The sequence below is a fragment of the Aulonocara sp. 'chitande type north' Nkhata Bay genome, linkage group LG17 (assembly GCF_057382095.1).
Source record: "Aulonocara sp. 'chitande type north' Nkhata Bay isolate Kocher_YH1m ecotype deep benthic linkage group LG17, A_spYH_male_GT1.1, whole genome shotgun sequence".
NCBI classification, from domain to species: Eukaryota; Metazoa; Chordata; class Actinopteri; order Cichliformes; family Cichlidae; genus Aulonocara; species Aulonocara sp. 'chitande type north' Nkhata Bay.
In genome coordinates this window covers 31,218,766-31,244,500 of record NC_141360.1, presented here as the reverse complement: position 1 = coordinate 31,244,500, position 25,735 = coordinate 31,218,766, and the positions used below count along the sequence as shown (strand labels likewise).

Genomic DNA, 25,735 nt, shown 5'->3' with positions numbered 1-25,735 from the left:
AATACTTTCTACTTTAGCTCAATATATTCGTGAAGCTGTCCTTCTATGGACACAATGCAGCAACTTAACCTGCTGTAATTCAGTGAAGGTGAGGAGATACTCTGAGGGAATGTACTGAGAGCTGCTGATTCTGATACAGTGTGAATAATCATCGTTCTACGTTGAATAAAAAAACTACAAAGTTAGTAGAAATGAGCCCAGTTGAACATTTTTTTTGCTTTAGTTTTGAGCTGAAAGTGGTCATATATTAAAAATGTACAAATTATTATAATTAAATAATAATTAAAGGGCCTATTTGGATAATATCTTTGGTAATATTCTGTGATGGATTTCATTGTTTTGTGATTCAACTTGTGGTGGTGATTTTTTTAAATTCTAAATATTAACCCATGCAGTTACATGCTTTCATGCACATTTGTGAAGCTCAAATGTGGATGAGAGACCGTATTTATGCAGAGAGTTGGAAATTCACTAGCAAGGACACAAATGTAAATGACTAATGACCATCCATCCATCCATCCATTCGCTTCCGCTTCTCCTTTTCAGGGTCGCGGGGGGCGCTGGAGCCTATCCCAGCTGTCATAGGGCGAGAGGCGGGGTACAGCTAATGACCAATAATAACAAAGCAACAAGTTAGGCCAGAGGCTGTGGTTTGAGGAAGGCCTCATCGAGGATCAGCTCCCAGCTCCACCGAAGATGCGTATGACAGAGGTTGACAACAGATGATTTAAAAAAAAATAAAAATAAAGAAAAAAAGAATCGAGCTGTTTTCACCTTCTAATACTTGACACTTCTGGCTCCTCCCCCTTTAGTCAGGTGGGTGGTATTAGCCAAACCAAACCATTAAACACAACTTAGGTATATGTGCAAGTAATGAGCATGCCACCATGCCATAAAGTGCACAAGCTTGGATTTGAAAACTTCCTTGTATCTTTCTGTAACATTAGTTTCGTTCAAGTCTTTCTTTGTGAGGGAACTTTGACCTAGAAGCTGATGGTGAGATTAGTCATTTGAATTGCTTTGTTGACGGTAAATATAGTTTCTCTTCTTGAAGATCAGTCTTTTTAGCTAAGGTGACCAAGGAATGATTATGGGTTCAAGTCCCTAAAGCAGCAGGTCCAGCGTTATTGATTGTCCTGCCCTGTAAGCCTGCATGCCCTGCAACATGCCGAATGTCTCAACAGCACTGTCAGTGGTTGACATTGTTTAAAACACAAGTAAGAGAAATGAGACAACTGCAGACCAACTCAGAGAGTAATTAGAAAACGTGCGCACGGGTGAATGTCTCTCTGAGAAGACACCACCCCGAGCACAGGCTCGCTGCTTTATTTATAAGGCAAAAATGGGTTACATAGTACTTCCTCTTTTAACAGATGTTGACGAGAGGTTAAGCATTAAATCAACTTATCTGATCTTTCACACACTGGGATTAAAAATACAGAAGTATATCATGCTTTATCTGACATCACAGACATTATAGGAAAGAATGCATCATTATATCATGCTGTCAAAACATCTCAAACATTTCAGACACTTAAGTAAGGAATGCATTATGTTCTCTTTAACAATAAACTTGGTTAGCTGATTCTTCAACAATAGGCTTGGTTATGTGAAAATATATGAACACACTAAATATAAGGCACACTTGATTAGAATATAAGGCCTACTTGATTATATTGTATTATAGAGATTTGGTTATAGTGTATAATGTAGAAAATCTCTTAACATTTCCCTCCTGTTGTTAATATATTTCACATGTTTAATATCAATGCATAGTCACTTGTTAAATCACATTTTCAACTTGCATATCATTCAGTGAAGTATCTAAACATCAGCTCTGTTAAGATTAAGATTATCATAGACATTCTCTTCTCTGGTCTCCCTAGTTAGCATATCATACTGGCGAAAGGGATCCTCCATATCTCTCTGGATCAAAACAAAATTTCCTAAAGTACGATTAAACATACTCATCACCATGCGTCTCAGACAAGGGATAATGCAAGCAGCAAAAATGCAAAATAGGAACATCACAGTACATAGGGCCAACAGGCCTTTAATCAGCAAAGATTTCCAGGAGCCGCTCAGCAACCAGTCCCACCAGCCATGCTCATCGGTTACGTAGTCCTGTTGCTGAGCGTCTCTTAGTTGTCTCAGAACATTCAAAGCATTTGTCATGTTTAATGAGTGTATGTTGTCAGGTATGTAAGTACAACATGTCTTGTTGAACAGTACGCAAAGACCTCCTTTCTCTGCAAGAATAAGGTCCAAAGCTACTCGGTGTTGCATGACAGTGATGCGGATTGCGTCAATTTCTTCATTCTGTGATTTGTCAATGCGGGTGGAAGCGTTCAAAAACAGTCCAAAGCGATAGTCTAAAGTCTCAATTCGTAGTGCGTGTTTTCCTACTCCGGTCCAGGGAAACAGAGAGTGCATTACCTTGTCGGCGGTACTCCAGAGTTTGAATTCCTCTGGCACATCTGTTCCAAGGATTGAATCATGAGGCTTGATTTCTATATGACGCCTAACTCTGGTCTTGTTGTACACAGATATCTTAAAAGTGTGATCTGAAATGAAGATAGGTGCACAGCATCCTGACCAGTTGGGTGGCAACATAAAGTACGCACGCTGTCCGCACAGCCATGCCATACCTTGTACCCAATAGGTGCCATTTACCTGTTGATTTAGGTTGACTGTCCCATACCCTACTCCTCCATAGGTTGTGTTGCAGTTGTCGGTATGGCCCAGAGGGTGGCGTCCCTGCACTGACGCTTGGTAGAAGCACAAAGGATGCCATGTCTCTGTATGGGTCATAAAAACAGGGAAAGGGACAGAAGCATTTCTGTTTTTTACTGTCATATCTACCCAGAATTTGTCGTCACAGATTCCATCCTTCTTCAGGCCTTTTGCACCTGGGAGTGAAGCTTTCTTGCCGATTGTAAAGTGTTGTTTTCCAATGCTGGCGAAACTTGCTGCACATTCACTTTGCAAGTGACTGTCCATTTTGCGACCATATATGGTGGGGTAGACTGAAGTTGAAGGCATGTGAGAACAGACATAACATTCTTTTTCATCTATGGTGTTGTGTAGGTATCGGTACCAGGCATTGTTCATCCAAGGGTGAATGTGATCTTGGGTCATCTCAGTTAGATGGGAGTTGTCATGGGTCCACCTCTTGAGACGGGGAATAGTTGGTGTTATTCTGCGGGCTCTTCCAGGTATCAGCCAGAGGAGCATCACCCCTAAGATGACACCGGCCACCAGACAGATCAGGCGGCACATGAACCGTTTCCGTTGAAAGTGACAAGCACTTAAGCATAGCAGCTTTGGGGCTGGGGCTGGTGGCTCTTCTTCTTCTAGATTCATCATGCTGGCTCTCTGCATTCTAGGCGTCCCCGGTGTTGTCATTGGTTCCTCTCTTTGGTGGGATGGGTCACTCTTTATTATGTGTTTGTTCTTCAGGGCGACCAGGCACACCTGAGCTCCAAGTGAGGAGACCACTGGCGAGAAGGTAAAGGGCGGGGTATACCCAATCAGCCCTTCCCTTCACCAGGGGATCACTTGAGAGTCGGGGGAACCGGCGTCTTATTGTGGTGCAAACACTTTCTTCACGTGACTTTGATGGATCCAAGAAGGTCTTTCAGCGATTTTACAAGCTGTTGGTGTAGTCAGCAGCACCTGATGGGGACCCTCCCACCTCGGAGCACTCCAGTTTTTCCGCTGGAGGACTTTAATCAGAATCCAATCACCGGGGTTCAACCTGCAAGAGACTGGAGATAGATCACTCGGCAGTTGATTGTTTAAAATCACTTCTTTATTTTCAAACAGTTTTGTCATCCATTCTGCCATTGTTGTTTCTGCAATAGATTTATTAATTGGCTCGCTCGTTATGGGAAGAGGGAAGTGTCTGCCATGTACAACTTCAAATGGCGTTAGACCACCTGCTCCTTGAGTTATTCTCATCCATAACTTTACTAAGCTTAGACATTCAGGCCATGGTTTTTTAGTTTCTTCCATACATTTTCTCAATCTTTGTTTAATTGTGCCGTTAGTTCTCTCGACTAATCCTGCACTTTGTGGATGATAAGAACAATGATGTTTTATGCTGAAGCCTAGAGCTTCAGAAACTTTACTTATAACTTCATTTACAAAATGTGTGCCATTGTCTGATCTTATCAGAGATGGAATGCCATATGTTGGAATGAAATGGTTGCACAAACATTTTGCTACTGAAATTGCATCTGCTTTTTTCACTGGGTATATTTCTGGCCACTTGGAAAATACATCTATTATCACAAGTGCATACTTGGAGGATTGAGATTCATTTAGTTCTTCATCTGCTGTTAATTTTACTTTAGTTTTAGAATTACCCATTTTGAACTAATTACGTCAGAACTGTGACACCTTCTTTGGCATGCAAAAGTGAGAATGGGTTTTCAATAACAGCCTTCTACTCACTTGCTATTCGAGTGAGCGGTTATTGATTTTACGTGATGACGCACAACCCTTTTTCCACTTTAACCAATACGTGAGTGTACACAGGAAAACAGTTTGAGAAGTGGTTCGACCGCTTATTGGGTCGTAAAAACAACTCACTCCTCTATTTCAACACAAACAAAGCGCGTTTTTGTAATTTTTATTGAGATTTTCCATAGGCCTATTTCATGTAACCTTCAACCTGTTCCGTTGCAGCCACTCCTGGAGTGACCGGAACTCGTTCCGTTACAGCTGCTACCCAGAGCAACCGGAACTTTTAATAGCGATTTCTAGAATATCGCTCTTGCCTGTTGTCTCCTTAAGTCCCTCTCTGGACTATGAGATCTGTCGGCGCTCACCAGGCTTACACTATTTTAAAGGAAAATCTCAATATCAACGTATTTTAACGCTTGATGGAATGCAGTGTTTCATATTCACCTTACTGTGGCGCTGCGTTTTGTGATCCGGTGCCCATCGGTTCCTGCAGCCGTGAAGGCCGGACGCTGACCGGAGATCGAATTCACGTCTCCGGGTTTTCTTTTGCTGTGCACAGACTCTTTTCCAGCGCAGGCGTCACGATGTCAGGATCCGATGAAGACCGCTGTGGAAAACTAGACGTTAAAAATAACAGTCAGTTCTCCGGCTACGAAGGACCAATTAAATGTCAGTGGTTGACATTGTTTAAAACACAAGTAAGAGAAATGAGACAACTGCAGACCAACTCAGAGAGTAATTAGAAAACGTGCGCACGGGTGAATGTCTCTCTGAGAAGACACCACCCCGAGCACAGGCTCGCTGCTTTATTTATAAGGCAAAAATGGGTTACATAGTACTTCCTCTTTTAACAGATGTTGACGAGAGGTTAAGCATTAAATCAACTTATCTGATCTTTCACACACTGGGATTAAAAATACAGAAGTATATCATGCTTTATCTGACATCACAGACATTATAGGAAAGAATGCATTATGTTCTCTTTAACAATAAACTTGGTTAGCTGATTCTTCAACAATAGGCTTGGTTATGTGAAAATATATGAACACACTAAATATAAGGCACACTTGATTAGAATATAAGGCCTACTTGATTATATTGTATTATAGAGATTTGGTTATAGTGTATAATGTAGAAAATCTCTTAACAAGCACCAAACCGCTCACTACTTCTTCTTTTCCATCCCTCGACCTCCATGTGGATGGACCTTCAGGTTTTTTGTTTTTTTCCCCTCCATAGCCACATCACATCAGTGCTTGGGGATGTGATGGCAGGGTGGGGATTTGAGGTGAAAGAGCTGTGGTGATCATGGGAGTGTGGAAAACCATCCTCGGTGCAAAGCAATCATAGCCGGCCCTCGATCATCCTGCCCCTCTGATACCTCCATCCAACCTTTCTCAACCCATCACCTCACAGAGTTGCCTCTCTCCTCTTCCATTATTCCCAGCTCACTAGTCAGAAAATTAGGGTAACACTTGGCAGCCCCCCCACCTCTCCCTACTGCTATTTCTCCCTCCACCTTCCCTCTTTCTATTTCTCACCCATTACTCCCAGTTCACTGGTTGGTATATGGAGGGTGACACTAGGCCAATTCAATCTCTCGTCCTCGTCAGGTACTAAGCCTGCTGGAGTGCTGCAGCCTCTCACATCCATATAAACCCGTCCAGCAGGTTGTCACCCTGTTTTCTGCATTTCACACTTTCGCTGCCCTCCTGTGCTGCACAGAACTTTCTATTTCCTCATTTGTCACTCCTGTTTTCCATTTACTCATTTTTTTTTAAACCTTACCTCTGACTTTTTCAGCCCCAGGTGTTTCAGGGAAGGTGTTTTAAAGATGGCCTTGTTGTAATGAAGTAGTGTTGTGCTTTATTGTGCAGCTGCACCGGTTGGAAAAGTTGATGTTACAAAGAGTTTCCTGTGAGGTTGTGTGTTTTGTGAGATAACGAAGCCGGTGAGCCAAATTAAACTTAATACATTAAAGTGTGCATTTTGGCTGCCTTTGATGTACGACATTAAATAATGCAGGTTGCAGAGTAAAATAAACCAGTTATGTCTTTACTGCAGCTAAGCTCTGCAGAGTGACATGCGCTTAGAGGCAGGGATTTCCCTCCTTGATTTCCTGAATGGCTTCAGGTCTGCTTGACTGGCTTCAACTGGAAGAAGCTTACAGGTTCAGCTAATCTTTTACCAGTGCGACTGTTTACTTAATATTTTTGACCTGGTTATTTGGTTACATCATGTCAGGAAACGCCTCTCATTAAAGACGATCGGCTTTTGTAACTTGTCTCTTGACAGTATAAACGGGAGCTGTGGAGGTAGCCCATGAAGCTTATTTTATTTCAACACAGATTAGGAGCTAAGCAGCATTTGCATAAGTTGGCAAAGTTAATAGGCTGACTTGCAGCCAAATACAATGAGAGGTCCAGGTCCAGTAAGCCAGAGTTGCACATTAGTTGGAAAATTCACTATTAGCCAGTTTCCACATTAAAAAAAAAAAAAATCCAGCTTGGAATGCGGAATTAGAAAACTAACAAATTTGGCAAGATGCAGATGTAGGATTTTCTTTTTTAACTTTAAGGTGATGACATGTTTTTTCTCTCTCTTCCGTTTGATGTCTGAACTGTTCAGCTGGTTGAGGCCTGAATCTTTTGAGGCAATTTCACTAGGCTCATTAAAAACTTTCATCATTTCTCCTTCTGTTTTGAGACCTTTTCTGGTCCCACATAGATCTTTAGTTCCAATAAGATGCAGGAAATATCCCCTTCTTGGTCTCTAGAACCTTAAGACAACAAAATACATTTGCTCTGTTTTGTTGTGTACTTCCTTCTCGAATAATCTTTTTTATTCTATCACCATTTTCTGTTCTCATTCATACAGTTTTTATGCCCTGTCACTTTTATAGTACAAGTAATTTTTCAGTTAATAGGATACTGTTTGTGTTCTCATGTTTTATTTTTATACATTACGGGTCTGGGGTATATCTCACTGTATTTGTGTATTGTATAAACCGAATCTTAGGATGTTGCTTCAAAAATGTGATGTAATATCTCAAGAACCAATCCTCTACATTCTAAATTGTAACAATGAATGATGTAAAAACAGTGGCTTAGGACTATAATTTTTAAGGATGCCATTTGCATACCTACTTGCTTAAATACCTGACTCCATCCAGTGCTACTATCTGCTGCTCACGACGGATCAACCAGCTTTTTGTACCTCAGCTTTCATCCTCAATTCTCAGTTGGCAGGGATGTTTCTTTATGCTTTGCTAGCCGGTGTCAGCCTCTATGATGACGTTAATGGCTTTAGCTGAATTGGATGTCATTGCTGTGTGATAGTCTTCAGATACATTATGATTGCTGGATGCAAATTTACATATTTATTTAGAGGTTTACCCTTGAAGCCACTTGCATTCAGATCCAGATCCACGGTTTCCTTTATCTTCCCCAATGGTACTGTGGGCAGGATTGATTGAATGAATGAATCCATATTTTGACTAATTTGGACACTTAAAGTCTAAAATTATGTGGACAACCTTTTTTAAAGATTTAAAGATGATGGTGTTTCTTATCATCGGAGAGATCTTGCAGCTACAGTACAGTTCTATCCCTTGTGTATCCTGGCATGTATAAAGTCAACAGCAAGGGAGTAATGAGAAATCCCAGAGTACAATTGACTCTTTGTCATGCATTATTGTGTGGCTTTTCTTTGCTGCTTTGTCTGGCACCCCACAGTGGGGGATTTGCGATGGCCTCTACGTCCCTGAACATACCCTGTAGCGACTGTCACGGGAATTGAAAAGGAAATTAGTGCCATCCAGCTCATAAAGACACAGTGTAGTCTTTATAAGCTGATTGTTATGGAATTGTGTTACTTTGCTTGCACTGTAGGTAGGTTTTTCTCACAAACTGGCACAATAAGGAACAACGAGACTCGTGAAATGCTTGGTTTCATAATAAAGTTTATTCTATATTACAAATAGTATTTTGTTCTTGACTGCAAAATAGGAATGCATTATATTTACATACACAGGTATACAATTAATTATAACAAAGTTAGAGAAGCTCGCCTTATATCCCCCAGGTTTCGTTTTCATCTCTCAATAAGATACTCTTTATCTTTCAAATATGATCTAGTAAAAGTCTTTTCTAGCATGTTTGTGTAACATCTGCTATAACACTGAGCTAGGAGGACATTTTTAGTTCCTAGAAAACGTTTGAAGGTGGAAACTTTATCTGTGCTCTTGGCAACGCTAGGTGGCTACTACCAGACGACCTTTGTTGCCCGGGAAGTGACAGGGTGAGGGGGGGAGAAATGAAAGACAGGATGAGACACCAGGGGAGCAGACTTGCAATCACAGCCAAGGGCTCTCACCTTATTTAGTAACACACAGCTGGGAACAGAAACCTGGATGTCCCTAAAATTAATCCTAAATTGAAATAATAGAAGTTCTGTATGCTGCATGAGATGTGATCAAAAAGTTCTGTGAATTTGGAAATGAAGATGAACAACCATATATGATTAACACTAGCTGATAACCCTGAAGGTGAAATCCCAAAAGTCCAATTTGCACATTCAGAGTGTGTATATAGTAGAGCCCAAACTTGCATGGAACAAATGTTCCAGTAGGTTCTGTATCCTAAATATAAACTCAGGGTTCAGACTTTCCTTGTCTGAAGTGTGGTGTGTGCCACGCAGTGCACTCGAAACGCAGGGGTTCTGTGGCCACACAAAGTCTGTTCGCTCAACATTTGCCAGACTTGCCTTACTGTGACTTCCTCCAGATCTGCTAATTGAAACTCAACTTGAAAGGTTGGTTTTGAGATGCAGTGGAGGACATCCAGTGTACACTGCAGAGATAAACATGCACAAAGACATAATTCCCAAAACCTTTTGATCACCTCTCAAAAAGCTGCAGAAAGTTGTTAACAGACAATGACCCCTCTAAAAAAAGGAGTCACTTGCTAAACTCAGTCTAAAACACAAGTCTAATAAAGCTAATGCGCCTCTCCTGCTATGGATGATAAATTAGAGGTATAGGCCTACTTAATTTGTTCTTGGTGTTCATTTTCACATCTTGCGCTGGCAAATTGAGGCAATCCTTCGTTGCTTTTTAGGACATGAACCTGCATCTAATCACACCCGTCTGTTTTCATAACTGCACATATTCTGTTCTTTAAAAAAAAAATGGGCAGGCTTCATCACTGTAAAGGAGGGATTTTTTGTTCTGGGAAGTTAAGCATTTATCACGATGAAATACTCTAACGCAGTTTTCAATAGGAAAAAATAAAACCAATAAAAAGAAATGTTCTGCCTGACCAGATTTAAACTGCAGAGGCGGCACAGCTGTCACACACAAAGAGTGCTGGTCTATAATGGAGGACACAGTAAATGGGACAAGAAAATCCAAAATGGGGTACATGCTGTCTTTAAATGACATCCAGAAAATGAGCAGTTGTGTTGGAAATGACTTCAAAAGCCCCTAGCAGTTGTAGATGTCTCTAAATATCTTTTTGCAAGGCAATTCAATTTCATACCATCCAAACAGGTCAACATGCAAAGGTATACAGTAACTCCTTTATTTAGCATCTATCACGTCACAAAAATCATAGGGACGAGACTGTGTCATAGGGGGACTGGTCTGGATAAAGGTTCCACCTTAAACGAAAGTTATAGTTTTTATAACATGAACAATCCACTTTTTCCATCTTGATTCTTCCAAGCAAAAGAAAGATAAAAGAACACATCCACATCATCATTGCAAGGCTTAATTTTCTTATTTTTCACTTTTTTTTTTTTTAAATAAGTTTCTTAAATTGTTTACGTTTTACATGCGCTTAAAAAGCCAATAAAGGACCCAAGGTGGACCTAGGGCGGTCTTCACACATTCACATCACCACATGGGGCACGTTGTCAAGGCAAAAGAAAGGGCAGAGGTCAAAATGTACGGAGGGCGCCTCCATCTTTCCATCGCTCTCTCCCATAGTGGGGATTCACATCCAACAAGTCTTATCTATGTCCATCATTTTCTGTTTATCTTGCCGTGATGCTCACGTCTTGCTCTGCTTTATCAGATCTTTTTTTTTTTTTTTTAATTTCTTTTCTTTTTTCCTCTTTTTTTTTTTTGAGGTTTGGAGAAGGCCGCCCCCTGCCGCCACTGAGGACAACTACACTAATACAGACAAGAGCGCCTCAAACAGTTACACACTCAGGAGTTGGGGTTTTTGCCGTATGCAACTAGCTACCATCTCCAATGCTTGTGCAAAACAGAAAAACTGGTAAGTCAGGAGCTGGACGAAAAAGGGGGTGAACGGTGTGCCGAGAGCCAGAGAGACCCGGGATGATGAAAAGAGAAAGGAGGATCGGATCACCTCGCCCACAGAGCCTCTCACCTCGACACACTGAGGTCAGAAAAATCACACATGTTGCTTAAAGTTCAAGTCACAATATTTTTTTTTTTTTGTCTTAGAAGTGGTTGTCTTATACATAGTCCTTTGTTTGTCAGTTCCTCAGTGGCACTTTATAAATACATTTTTGACCATTTTTGAAAATTTCAAGCTCCTTTGGTTTTTGGCTGACCAACTAAGTCCGTGTCATTTGATTTCTTCACACAAAAGTCTTAAACTTGGGACATTCCGGGAAAGAAGTGCTACTCTCACAACAGAGCCTCTTTAGGTAGCACACGCTGTATTGAATCATTCTTGTTTTTCTTGATCAAGCAGTTTCTTACCCAGTGCATTTCAGTCAGCTCTTCCCTTTACGTCCTCCATTGTTGGCGTAGAAATCTGGGCAGTCAGGATGTTGGGTAGCTGCTGAGTGTGTGTGCGTTTTGTGTGCATGTGTGTGCTTTGATAGACCGTCGCAGCGGCGACACAAGGTTGGAAGTGGCAAGAGCCAGGCAAAGACTGCTACTGGTGTTTGGAGTAGCAGTCAAAACACTGTCTTCCAGAGTTGGTTGTGTGCTTTTTCTTTTTTTACAAAGGATCCAACTTGGGCGGGGGCTCCAGGGTTTCATCTAATAGCTTAATTTTGCAGTAGCTATATAAGCCAAATGGAAGCAGAAATCATGAGCACTTTCTTAAATGTATGCTGGGCCAGGTAAAAATGTGTGCATGTCGCAAAGGGCTATAGGCTGGGGATGCTCTGGTTTGTAAAGTTCATCATGGTTCAGTAAAGGAAAAGTTCAGAGAAGCGATAATCCTTCCCTTCCCCCATCAGTCTTTTTCTTAAATACAACTCCAGCTACATTAAAGAACACAAGAACATTCTAGGCTTGCCTGGATTTGCCCCAGATTTCACGGATATGTATGCTTTGCTTGAAGGTACAGTGTAAACTTGGCAAACCATCCTTGCATGAATTTTCTTCAGAGGTGTTCATTTGGCTTGCAGTCATCAGTGTTGATGCTTCCTCTTGATTCTGTATATTTAATATAGAACTACAATAAACTGAACTCTAGAGATGGTTTTATTTTAACTATCCTATTCTGAAAAGTTCTCAACAAAATGGACACCCAACATTGTGGTTTTTAAAGAATTACCTATCGGTGTAAATTCTTGAAGGCAACATAAAAATGTTTTTCCCCTCTTTCCTTCCAACAGGGGGGATCGACACATTGCCAATATGGCCAGCTTTCAAGCAATCACCCCTTGAAGCTTCTCTGTGGTGAAGCTGAGGGATCCCCCACATTGCACTGTGGGAAACGCCAACCTCAGCTCCGGGCCACCCCTCGCATAACTTCAGGTAAACTAGTCTATGCAGCAGAGTGAATGGGAAGAAAAAAACAACAACAACAAAAACAGGAAGCAGAAAAAAAGTTAGAGGAAGAATTCATCTCTGAAAGGCTGAGGGAGGAAGTCACATGATGAAAAAAGATGGGGACAGGTCTTCGCTCAGGCACAGCTCGGTTTCTGACGGGGTCTCTTCCCAGTGCACCCTGGGAAGTGCGGTTCTCAGCTCTCCAGACTCATGAAGGCCACCACCTGCTCCAGCTTAAAGGCCAGCCTCTGTTTCCTGGCTGCATCGTCCTGCTCCAGTGCGCACACAATCTGCCGGCGTGACCGTGAAAAAGACACACAACGCTATTACTAAAAGCACTCAACATAACAGGACTTTAAAAATCCAGCAAATTACTATTTGTGTTACTATAGAAATTGATTGTAGCTATTGATATACTGGCTTGGATTTGGGGAGTGCTTGAGCTTGACTGTCCCACTGTACCCAGCTGGCCTACACTCACTGTTCTTGGCTTCAGGTAGTCCCTTTTACTTCCCACATTTTAATACACTATCTGTTCTTTCATTGACTTTTCATGACTTTTGGGGGTTAAATGCCTGGGCGTGGTACGATTTGCCTCTTATAAGTACCCCCTTAGTTAGCGACAGCACTGATGTGTTGCCCAAAGGTGTAATAGGTCCCAGCATTACGTACCTCCTCAGTGTATTTCCCCACATAGGAGTAGATCTCGCTGAGAGAGCTCATGGTGTTGAACTCATTCATGTGCATCCGCGACTGCTCTGCCAGGTAGGCATTCATGTCTTGGTCACTGATCGCTGGCATCTTATTAATGTCTGAGTAGTATCTGTGAAGAGAGGGCAGGAGGAACAATACAAAGCATTAAGGTGTGTTTACAGCAGCAAAAAAAAAAAAGATGCTAAAAGGAAAAGTGCTAAATGATTTTGAAAGCAGAATATGCCCAGTTATGTATTTTTACACAGATGTTTACTTCGGAGTTCATCGTTTATGAATGCCTGACTAATGCGTGGAGCATAGAGACGAAAAGCACGTTTCATAGTAAAGTGACCTAAATGGAACCTGTAGATGCAGAGAGGCCTCATGTTTTAAAATGGAACACTGCAGCAGCATACAGTATACTCACACACGCCGCACTGAGCTAAAGGCAATCAGTCACTGTCAGCAGCAGCTGTGTTGCCCATATCAACTGTGTTGATTAAAGCTGCTTATTTACATATTAAATTCCTGGAGCTACAGCCACTTGGGGACAGGCCCGTTGTATGGATGGATAATTCTGGGAGTGCGTGTGATGATATTTGCCAGGAAACAAGCTGTCAGAGCTAACAGAGCAAAGGAGAAGGCAGGTGGGTGTTACTCACAGAGGTCATAGCTGTATTGACACTGCACAGTACTGAAAGCTAGAGCTCTGACCTGGGCCCTGTTAGTGTCATGAACATGAGAATGGACTCAACAAGCTCATAACATTCACTAAAGCAAGCATAAGCAATAAAGGGGGGGAGAGGTGGTATGTATGGAAAGCAAAATTAAAGTCTTCATTGTATAAATCACAAGATAGCTGTAGGCCCAGCCACTACAGTTAGGTTACTTTTTACTAAGTAAGCTAGCTGTTCAGTAGTTTCTTTGTTGAAATGTGAAATAACCTGTCACAATATGAAATTGTGAAAGCCTCAAACTGAACTGATGTGTGACAATTATGCGGATTAAAGACTGCTGCAGTGTTTGCATTTTTGCTGTTGCAAAATATCTTTTGCAGCGATCACTTTCATTACTAGTGTTGTCGTGTTAGGTGGAAAATGTGAGTATATTTCTAATGAGATCAACCCCATTTTGGAATTCTTCTTCACCACCAACTTTTTAAATTTAATTCATTGAAATCTTTAAATACTGGTAATTAGTTGGTCAATTATTTGCAGAAGTGAAATAAAAATACTGCTTTACCAATTTAACATCCAGTTTGTTGCAAGTGCCGATGTCTCTACAGTAACGTTTACTACTGAAGTTTAAAAGCCGTTAAAGGAAAAACCACCACACGTATTCCATACTTTTAAAGGTATAGATTTATATGCAAGCAGTCTTGTATACAAATAATGTAATGACAGGTGTGATGGATTTGTCATTGTCTGGAGACCTTCAACTCCCACATCAAATTCAGAGCAGGTGGCAGGAGCTCACGGGTCTGCTTCACTTCACAACACCTTTTTAATAACATCAACATATTGTAGCAAGTAAAAAGCTTTGGGATATCGTGGCTCTGCCCAGCTGCATAACATGGAAGTGCTGAATGCAGTTGTTGTCTTATGTAATTTATTAGTGGCTGAAGTGGTGTTTCAAGCAAAGTCTCAGCAGGGTAGTACTGAGCGAGACACACTGATTTCAAGGGATGGAGATATCCACTGGCCTGCTAACCAGCTAAAGCAGCGTCCTCTCTTTCTAACCAAGATAGAGGAGGAGGGAGACAGAGAACAGTAGGATATCTCGTCTGAACCTCTACAGTGATCAGTTTCTTTCTGACCTGTAAATCCCTTGCTGTGGCACTTTGGACAGTAAAGTGAAACGGCATAAGATCCACTTTTGACCATTAGTGTGGCTCTTTAAAAAAGATTAAGACAGTTTCACTTTGCAGTAATCACTGATTTGAAAGAATCATTTGTAAAAGTACAAAATACACTGACGCCATTCTGTGATACCAGGCATTCCCTGTTTATATGCAGTTATTAAAAAACAAAACATGCAACCAGCATTTTCCCCTCACAGTAGCAGCTGCTCTATTCTGTCCACGCATATCTTTTTTATGCATCGCTTATAGGAGACCAGAGAGAGCCACACAATCCCGAGCCTGAATCCCCTCATTTGGTTCCACCCATTCAAGCACTGCACATATATTCTCATCCTGAGGCTTGCTTTGCAACAACGCTACAGCCACATAAATACTCGGAACCACTTCACAGTACCCCATCTTTTATTCAGGACCTCTTTGCCTCCCCTGCTGACAAATAAATTTAATAAAACTTCCATTTTAACAAATTACCGGCTTCTGCTGCCTGCAACTCTCAAAAATGCTTCCCTTGATTTTTTTTTTCTCTCCCCCCTACTCACACACACTGGCTCCTATGTCCTGTAGATCTTATGCCCTGGGCACTCCCATCTATTCCCACTGCATTGTAATTTGGATTGGGTTTCACAGCTCATAGATCACATTGCTACAGTCGCATTGTGTGTGCTGGAATGAAACACGCTTAATGCAGGTTTTCTGATGGTTCTTTCTCTCTTCATCTATCCAGTAATTGGTGTGTATGCACATGCGCTTTTCTTGACAGCTTACCTCTCCACCCAGCTCTTGTAGCTGGGGATGTCCTTGGCATAAAGCAGCTTGTTGGAGGGTGAGTCTTTCCCAAGGCGGTGCTCTGAGGTGGAGCAGGAGTCCATGAAAGTCTGGGCCACCACAGACAGACAGGCGTCTGTGATGCTGCTCTTATGGATGTCAAACACAAACTGGGGGTTTTTAATCACATTCACCCAGAAACGCAGAGGTAGGCTGTCAGAGAGGGAAAAGAGAACAAAAAGTAGTTTAGTATCAAACTCAAACTCATGCAGCTTTTGCACTTTAACTTTTCATTCCCTGATAAATAATTGTTTGTTGCTGTTTTCTTTAAATTCCTTTTAATTTTCCCAATCTTGATATTTCCAATTCTGGACACAACAATATGAAATTCTTTAATATAATTCCTTTCACCTGTAAAAATAAATAAATAAAGGTAGTCTCTTAATAAAATCTAAAACTGAGTCATGCTAACTAATGTAGTCTGTTAGGCTTCCTGTGGGGGGAAAAAAAAAAAAAAAAAGAGTTTTGCAGTGATTGTTCAGTTCTGTCTCGGTGACAGAATGCTTGAATAGCCATTCAAATGGGCGAACAAAGAGTGTGAAGTAAAACAACAGCCTATGTCCGGTTGAGCTGCTCTGAGATTAAGTCCCTAAATGCCGTTTTCAAATTTGCTACAGCCAGCTAGTCAATAGGCATGAACATATTATTCGCCAGAAGGGACGAGGATTCATTCACTTTGCAAAGCTAGTACACAGGCCCTGCTGTTGCTGATGTGCTCTATTTGATGTGTGTGCTCAATTCAATAAAGCCTTTATCTTTAAAACCAGGTGGTGGCTGGCTCTCATTTTTTTCCTCGCAGTGTCCAGGGGTCCTCGCTGGGGGCCGCGCAGTGACACAGTTCATATTGCCTTGTTTGTGCAAGTGGGTCCTATTTTGTGCCTGTCAGGAATAATAAAAATACACAAGTCTGTTTATTTGCAGGGCTTGTTTCTGCCAAAATGAATAGATATAGGGCCAGCTTTATCTGTGTATTGCTGTGAAAGGGGCTCAGGTGGTATTAAGAAAAAGCTGAGTGTTACTTGGATCTCTGTATCTTTACTTTTCTCTGGGCTCTGCGCTTTTAGCTGATGTGACAAAAATCAACAGACACTGCTGCAGTCTACGCTACACAGAAGTTTCTGCGTGTAGGAGAAAAAGAGTATAAAATGTAAAAAAAAACCAAAAACAAAACCTGAAACACATTCATTTAAAGTACCGCCAATGTTCCTCAACAATCCACTGAGCATTTATTCTAGTACAACCACCCACAAAGATATTCAGCTGTAATGTAACAAAAGAGGATTTAAACTCAGAATGAGGAAAGACTCGGCATTATGACTTCAAAATTAATCTAAGCAAAAAATCTAGTGGGATTAGGTGCAGGGATCAAAGGAATATTAACACGGCTGCTGTGCTGTCTTGATTGTTGACAAGCTGGCGTTTCAATGGGGCAATGGATTCTAAGATGATGAGATTTTGCACAATTTTGTGTGTGCAAAATTACCACCATAATAAGTATGCCTTATCCATTGAAAATAGGCAAATCTGAGTTTACTCCTGCTGAGTAGCTTTAGGAATCTGAATGATGGTCATGATCGGTCCTTTTGGTTAGGGATTAGGTTAAATATCAGCTGCCAAGATCAAGGGCATCTCATATCCTAAAGATTTTATGCTGGCAGAGTAAGAAAAGGGCCCACTGATTCATCACTTGAAAGTGCAGTCATTTCAAACTGATAAAAGGGTGTGATATAGTTTAAAAAACAAAACTGTATAATTAAGCAAGCAAAATAAGCAACAGTTTAGACAGCATCTTTACCAAAACTGGGCAGATGTAAATAGGAGAATTATTTCTGTTCTAAAGGCAAAATGTGACCAGAACAAATGTGATTCTAACTAGTTGCTTTTCTCTTATTTTTTGAATGCATCCACACTTTAACACTGGTACCTAACAACACCTGCAAACAGCTAAGTCCCCCTTGTGGTCCCTGAAAACCACCTCATGCAGCCCTTTGCATCTGCAATTTTAGGATGGTTCTGCCCATTTTGTGGAATGGGCCTAATGAATTAGCTTACCATTGGCAGGAAAAGAATCACAGATGTTGTGATGTACAACATCTCACTGGTGCCATTATGGCATAGACATGCAGTGAGCTAAATTTGGAATTAACAGCTTTATAAAGGTGACCTGACTGAGTTTGGTTCCAGTCAGGGCCTAAGTAAGCAAAACTGTGCTATTTTATTCCTGTGATTGGCACCTTATACTTAGGTCTGCCACAGTGGTAGTAGTAAGCAATCTGAGTAGGATTCCGTTGCAGTATGATGGCAGAAAAGAGGGGTGTATGTGGCAGTTTTGCACAATAATTAAAATTCTGTCTGTTCCATCCCAAAATGCAGCGCATATAGACGGACACACGCGGACCAAATACAGAGGAGTGAGGATGAGAGCGGACACTAACACACTGCCACTAATCCAAAAGATACCATCTGGAGATGCTCTGGGAGCCAGTGACTCATGTACGCACATACTGACTGTACACACATACAAAACATGTTACAACTCTGTCACACAATACATACAAAACTAACAGTTTAACTAAATTTAACTTTGCACCATGAAAATACAGTTTATTTCAAAAAGAAGTAAAACTGCTGAAAAAGAAGTTTAAACTGTTAAACTGTCCACACCTAGTACATTTGCCTTAATCATCTGTCGTGATTCTGCAAGGTGTGCCACCAACCACGTCATAGGCATAGGCAAAGTTACTATGCATCTCTGTTGACAGTCAAGCACAAGAAAATGCTTGAAGAACTAATATCTACATATCTAAAGGCTATTTCAGCCGTTAAGATGTGCAGGACAAATGATAATTAGGTTTTATAGTGTTTACAACATGCCTTTTGCAGTTTGGTTTGATCTGAATATATCTTGGTGGTCATTTACACTCATATTTAGCACTGTGCACACTGCTCAATGCACATTTTAAAATGTAGTGTAGCAGCATCATAGAGGTATAGAAAGGCATAGTATTTTTTTTTCTTTTTGATAGTCTTGCTTTGATATAAAGGACTTGGACTATAAAAGTTCAGCGATACATTAAGGTCACTTTCAGGTCTTTAGGGTGTATGGAAACGTGGTCAGCATTAATCATGCCAAAGCAACTGTCTGCTTTTATTTTAGAAAAATTATGAAAATTTTCTCACTGAATGGGGGAAAATAGTGGTTCACAATCTGATTTCAGTATAGATTTCGCAAACTTCTAAACATTCGTCTAATAAAAAAAACAAAACGGTTGACTGGTAAGCTATAGCAACAAATACACTGGCATGATATGACAATGGTATAAGGCTGAAGGATCTAACATAAGTTAGGTTATATCAGGGGACACAGAAGGAAGGGAACCCTCAAGGTGGGGGTAGTAGTAGAATATAGGGGCTCCTGCTGCAGTTGAAGTTAATGGCGTGTACAATAACTGTGGAACTGACAGGTTTAATGGGATGGGGGCTCAGCTTGGAAGGGACACTGACATTATTATTTTCTACCATGAGACAAAACGAAGGCTTCTGTTGAAGCCAAGATTGCAGTCTTTTAAGATGAGGTCATGAGGTTATGCATATGCACGCGCGGGGAGGTGCTTAAGGGCACAATCATACGCACGTTCCACACTGAGAAGGTATTTGTGGTGGCATCAGCACAAACTGTGCTCAGTCTCAGTGGCTTTTTCTCAGGCTGTGCTATGATAAATTGTGCTTTATTTATAGCCCTACAGTGAAAGTCTAATGGGGAGAAGCACGTCGACTTCTCAGAACACTTAACACACACTGTGACTGGCCCGGTAACACAGAGAAAAACCCTAAAATTAGGCTCATAAGATAAAGTAAATAATATTTTCCTTCAGCCTCTCCCTACCCATTCCTTTATGTCTATTCGTCCCTCGATACACATAAATTTTTCCTCCAATATCTGTGGTTCTCCTGGGCCTTGGGTTGAGTGATGCATGCTGGGATCTTGGCAGAGGCTATGAGGCTAATGAGATATTAGTGTGCATTTAACTCCCACTGTGTTCACTTCCTTTTCTTCACCTTTTCATTCCTCTGCTCACCCCATTCCAGGGCACTGTCAGTTATTTAACCCCAGCCAACCTTTTAAGGTGGACTCACAGGGGTCAATATGGTATAAATTAATCAGCAGATATTAATTTAGAGGTGTACTTCTGCACCCGGGAGTGAACATCTGTCACTTTAGAGAATTCCACAGTGACAGGAATTTTTTTTTTTGGCCCAGTTATCCATGATAATAGATGGAGAGTCTTGGCAGCCAATTGGATTAGCCCCTTGTGGTTGGCTTTAATGAAGATTACACACCCCTGTGGTTAATGGATATTAGGAAAGGAAGAGGCGTATTGTGAAACTTGGCTCTGACAGGGCAATACCCAGGCAATGCCAGAGTGCCTGTAGTACTTTTAAAAATCAAAATGCCCATCAATGATCCAAATAACTGTTTAAGGAGTCTTAAACATTCCCATTCTGTGCGCTTGACACCAATTACTTGGTGTGTATGCATATTTCCATATCAGCACCCACAGCATATTTAGATTCAGATACTCACCAGTTGCTCTTCCATGTGTGTCGGACATGCGGGTCATGGATGTTGTGTTTGTCGGCCTGCTCATCCAGGAAGTCAAACATATATTTGATGGCCAGTGGCAGAGCGCTGCCTCGATGGGCTGTGCTAAAGATGGTCTCAAACAGGTCATCCACAAACTTCTGTAGCGTACCCTACAGAGCAAGGAGAGGAGAGTTACAAAGATTCAGTCATTCTCTCATTTTTCAAAACTTCACTAACAGTAGCAGAAATGCCATTAATATGTATATTTGTTTCTGTGTCAGTTTGAGTTGTGCAGTGCACGACACTTTCTCTCCCAGCGCCGATGTTTATGTGTCTGACTCATATCTCACAGACCCTGCCCTTAAATCTGCTTGCAGCTTTGATGGGGGAAATTGTTATTTCACAGCTGACTTTTAATAATATCTAGGAACAGGAGGCGCATCTCCTAAGCCTCTTTGTGCTGCCGGATTAGCTCCCACACTGCACCATTGACCCTAATTTGATTTAATGTTGGTGACTTTAAGAAGGAGGAGGAGAAGAGAGACAGAGAGTGAGAGAATCTAATCCTCTTGTAAAGAATGAGCTGATGGGATGCACGGGAAAAAGGCGAGAGCCAGAGATGGAAATGAAACCACACAAGTTTCCTATCAGAAGAAGAGGCCATTGAGTGTGGCAGATGAGGTGTGTACAGGCATTGGCAAATAAAAATCCAATTTGGGTGGAGCGGGTGACCAAATCACAGAGTCAGGAGAGATAGAAGGGGAGAATGGGAGGAGGGAATCCTGTTAGTTTGACAATCATGGCTATAATTCTAATGTGGCCCACATTCCCGGCAGCTTACCATTTTTCTATGCAGACGGTATCACATCTCTATATCAAGCCCACGTGCCTTCCTAGTTGCTAAGGGAAGGCCTATCGGGTACATGTGTGCAGAGACAGTGAAATCTGTGTATGTGCCTACTAGTGCTTAGGCTGTGACATTTTACGTCATCCTCGATCTCAAGGGGTGCACCACTATCAACACTGTCATCATCACAGGGTTCTCTTGGTCCCTGGTGGAGCTGAAACTGCCAACATAACCCCCCCACGACCATCTACCCTGTCATTAAGACTGCACTCTAAACACAATGTGTCATCTGGATGTTTTGATGCCATCTGCCTCCGCATTGAAATGCAAGGAAAGCGACGTTGGGGATAGCAATGAAACAGGGAGGCTGAGACAGGCGCGCACACACACACTCTCAAGTGTACAAGTGGAGGGAAAATGCAATCCTTCCCTGCACCAGTCCACACACGTGAACACGTCCTGTACCCACACTCAAGAGTGTCACTGATGGAGCTAATATGAGAGATGTGAGTGGCGTTGCCAAGGAGAGGTATTTATTGGTAAGGTGAAAGCCAAACGCAGTCAATTACACTGCCTGTCTGCCCAATCATTTCTCAGCAAGAGAGATGGCCAGCCAAGATAAACTGGTTATTTCTCAAAAACAATCCATCTGGAAAGACGATGCGCTGTCCGTAGTCAGAAGCCACCTTCCTGCACTCAGGAACGAGATAATGGCAAGAAAATGGAGCGACTCACAGAGGCTGAGAGGCAACGTGTGCATGTGTGAAGGTGTGTGGAGAACTATACAGTATGTGTCATGACGATAGCTGCTTTGTTTTTCCTGCCTCATCCCATTCTGGGATCTGTAGTTTGTTTATTAATTTCTTTCATATGCCCTGCACTTCACAGTCACTATTGCGCCTCTCTTTCCCTGTTAACTGATCACCAGACTTGTTGGTTTTCCGGTGTGTAGAATCTCACCACTAAATGTCAGCAGATTGCAGATTTTTAGTCACCCGTTTTCATACACCTCCCAGTTCTACTGCATAATCCTGCGGTGCTACGGTGGCCGCTGTAGGACTAACAACTCTGGTCACTGTTTAACTGTAGTGAGTGTATGCTGTCAGCAAGTGTTTCCCTCTCCTGATGTGTATATCTATTAACTCTGTGTAAGGAGTTGATGAGTCAGCCAGTGTTAGTCAAACTTTCTTCAAAGTGGCGCTAACATTGTTGAACTTGGGCACTTTGGTCTCATACGATGTGGGAATCTACTTAATTGGTTTATCAGAACAATGGTGTTATTTTTAGGACATAAGCATGGCCTTAAAGGTGGCATTACGTTAGCTTTTAATCAGCAGTTCATCTTCAACAAACCAGCGTCTGCTTGTATGTATTCTTAATGAATTCATTCATGAAGTTTGTGAAAATACGTTTTGGAAGATGCAAGTACACACTCGTGAACAAGACCCCGAGATACTTAAAGTCCTCCACTTGGGGCAGGAACTTGTCTCTCGCCCGGAGTGGGCACTCCACCCGTTTCCAGCTGAGGGCCATGGCCTCAGATTTGCAGGTGCTGATTCTCATTCCCACCGCTTCACACTCGGCTGCGAACCGTTCCAGAGCGAGCTGGAGGCCATCACCCGATGAAGCCAACTACATCATCCAGAGAAGGGAGCGGGAGATTGACAGACGGTGCAGTCGCTGCTGTAGCTGCAGTGATGCGGACGCTGTACCGGTGGTGAAAAGAGAGCTGAGTATAAAAGCAAAGCGCTCCATTTACAGGTCGATCTGCATCCCTACCCTCACCTATGGTCACGAGCTGTGGGTAGTGACTGAAAGAATGAGATCGCAGATACAGAAGCGGCGGAAATCAGCTTCCTCTGAAGGCTGGCTGGCCTCTCCCTTAGAGATAGGGTGAGAAGTTTAGGTATCCAGGAGGGGCTCAAGTAGAGCCGCTGCTCCTCCACATCGAAAGGAGCCAGTTGAGGTGGTTCAGGCATCTGACAAGGATGCCTCCTGGGCGCCTCCTGGGCGAGGTGTTACGGGCATGTCCCACCGGGAGGAGGCCCAGATCAGACCCAGGACACCCCGGAGAGATTATATCTCTCAGCTGGCCCAGGAACTCCTTGGTGTTCCCCCAGACAAGCTGGAGGAGGTGGCTGGGGAGAGGGAGGTCTGGGCTTCTCTGCTTAGGCTGCTGCCCCTGCGACACGGCCGCGGATAAGTAGAAGAAGATGGATGGATGGAAGGTAATTACCCACTAATCAATGTATAAGTATGAGCAAAATATAATTTTTTTTAGTATTTAGTATTATAATGACCTCAAAAAACAACTGACTGCAACTTTAAGTGTACTGACTATAAGTATGTGGTATCACTAGTTCAAGATTCTTTATTCGTCACATGCATAGTTATGCAGGTATAACACACATTGAAATGTAACCTGACACGCTCCTCAACTTGTGCAAAAAAGGGGGGGAGAGAGGAAGAACATTATGTGAATGTGCAGTAGTAGCATTGTATGCTAGTGAATGTACAGAATGTACATTAAGTGTAGTATTCCAAGTCAAGGTAGAGACAAACGAAATATGGTAAATAATCACATACTAACCTTTGTCTTTGTCAATTCAATTGTATTTATATAGGGCGAAATAGTTCCCCCAAGGTGCTTTATATTGCAAGATAAAGACAGTCCAATAACAATGACTGAATAAATCTATTAGACAGTCACGGTGATATATCTACTCAAAAAGGCAAACATCAGTGTTTCAAGTTGTATGGTATTATGTAAATGTGCGAGATTCTACTATAAGACCTTTGGATGGGCCTATGAGTTGCCATGCTAAACTTGGGAATAAGTCTTCCTCCAGATCATGGCAAGCTGTCCAGGTGCAGAGGAAGCGAAGAAACCCCAAAAACCCCACCAAAATTATGATGATTACTATGCTCAGTACTGGGATGATGTCAAGCTGATATGTAATTTTGTTTTCTGCAGTGTTTGTAGTGCCCTACATTGATCCTGCACAATTCAGCCATAGCTCCTAAACACCTTCCAGTGTAGCACGGTAGAGCATTAAGGTACTCTTTGGTAATCTTTTCAGCAGAGCGACCGTGGTATGTGTACGTTAAACTTCTGTTTAACAGCTACAATAAATCCTTTAAGCTTATAGCTGTTACTCTGGGTTTCTCGTCTATTACTCCACTGTGAATTCATCTTAGCTGGGTGCCCACTTGCAGGCTAAATCGCCTCAAATTATAGGCAATTTGTCTAACTGTGGACAGATAAGTATCTTAACTCCCTGAGATAACTTGTTTAATCTGCCCAGCTAAATGCAAATCAACAATTCCTGATAATAAAAAATGAGATTCTGTTTTGCAGATCTATAGTGTGATTGGTAGATGGGATGATAACGTGTACTGTTTTAATGTTAAGCATAAACTTTTTCCACCCTACATTGCAAATATCTTAATGATGTGTTCGGTATCAATATGAACAACAGAACGAGCAGCGTATCATTAGTTTAAATCATTTGTGTTTAGATTTTGAGCTTAGATCGAGATAAATAAATATAACTGGAAAGGGTTTCTTATTGCTGTAAATGCTTTTGTGGTTGTAGAGGCTGTTGTTCACCGGAAAGCAAACACGCTTTCATAAAGACAAAAACAGCAGCGGCAAAAAAAGAGGATTTGTTTGCCTATTATCTAGATGTACTATTTCAAAGACAAGTTGGAATTGGCACAACCAAATTAGTTCCATGTTCCTGCTCATTAGCCAACATGTTGCATAAAGGATGATCATCCTGCTTCTTCCCTCTGTGCCTGTTTAATGGATGTGCTACCGGTGTGTTTGAGACACTCCACTTTAGACTCCTGACACTTTTCATTTATATTGCATATATTGAACTCGGTTTATGTTCTCTGTGTTAACAGCTAAACAAAGACATTCAGAAGATGAAAAGTGGAAGTGCTGGTGAATTTAAAAAAAAAACACATCCTAAACATTTTCAGCTCACAGCCTCCCACTTTCTTTTACCCTCCCCATATGGCTGTGTGAGTCTGATAGAAAGGGTGTATTGGTGTTGGGGGGAAGAGGGACAAGGTGCTTTAAGAGTGGATTGTTCATTTGCATTCAGCTGTTGGATCAAAGTCACATTTTCCTCCAAACCAAATTAACTGTATTTTTTTTTTCCTTCTTAGGGGCCATTTCGCAAGACGCATTCAAAGAGACCAATTTTATAGTCATTTCTATATTTGCCTGATAATTTTTTTTTTTTTATAACAGAAAAACCTTCACTGGTTTCATCGGTCTTTTCTTCTTTACCCTTTTTGATATGCTGCTGCATCAATGCAACAGTAATGAAAAAAGAAAAACAAACAGAAATATCCATTTTCTCGTTCTCACCTGAGGGGATAGAGGAATACATTTGAATAATCTTTTCCACTGAGATGACTCATCCAAAGTAAACATGAATATTTAAATACAGCGAGGGATTTTATTCGTTATTATAACACGGGGTAAAAGATGGAGTGACCTTTTAGCCTTTCACCTGCTGAACTGCTTCGGTTAAAGATGCTACTGCTGAGTTGGATAACTTTATTTTGTCTGGTTTGATCATATAAATTGTGCGCGTAGTATTGGCTAAATTGAGCAAGTTGCTAGATAAAGGAGACCTATTATGCTTTTCTGATTTTTCTCTTCAAATTAAACATAGGGAAAGTTTA

General features: G+C 41.6%; 2 protein-coding genes across 2 annotated transcripts in view; both read right to left on the bottom strand.

Annotated features, from left to right (window-relative positions):
• Nucleotides 1-1,253: 1,253 nt before the first annotated feature.
• Nucleotides 1,254-3,405, bottom strand: LOC147310356 (syncytin-A-like). The gene has a single exon (XM_086268286.1). It carries the CDS (start codon nucleotides 3,403-3,405, stop codon nucleotides 1,825-1,827), a length of 1,581 nt encoding a protein of 526 aa, XP_086124412.1. The 3' UTR covers nucleotides 1,254-1,824.
• Nucleotides 3,406-8,374: 4,969 nt separating this feature from the next.
• The window catches only part of plxna4 (plexin A4), a 247,681-nt gene continuing 230,320 nt past the window's right edge, over nucleotides 8,375-25,735 (bottom strand). The window contains exons 29-32 of the mRNA XM_086269973.1: nucleotides 20,188-20,357; nucleotides 15,543-15,755; nucleotides 12,896-13,046; nucleotides 8,375-12,513 (exon numbers count right to left, since the gene is read on the bottom strand). Coding sequence (XP_086126099.1) covers nucleotides 12,418-12,513; nucleotides 12,896-13,046; nucleotides 15,543-15,755; nucleotides 20,188-20,357 — 630 coding nt within the window. The 3' untranslated portion in view covers nucleotides 8,375-12,417. The remainder of the gene's footprint in view (nucleotides 12,514-12,895; nucleotides 13,047-15,542; nucleotides 15,756-20,187; nucleotides 20,358-25,735) is intronic.

Excerpts from the sequence above, each read along its gene's own strand:
- LOC147310356 (XM_086268286.1), bottom strand. The coding sequence starts at position 3,405 with ATGACAACACCGGGGACGCCTAGAATGCAGAGAGCCAGCATGATGAAT.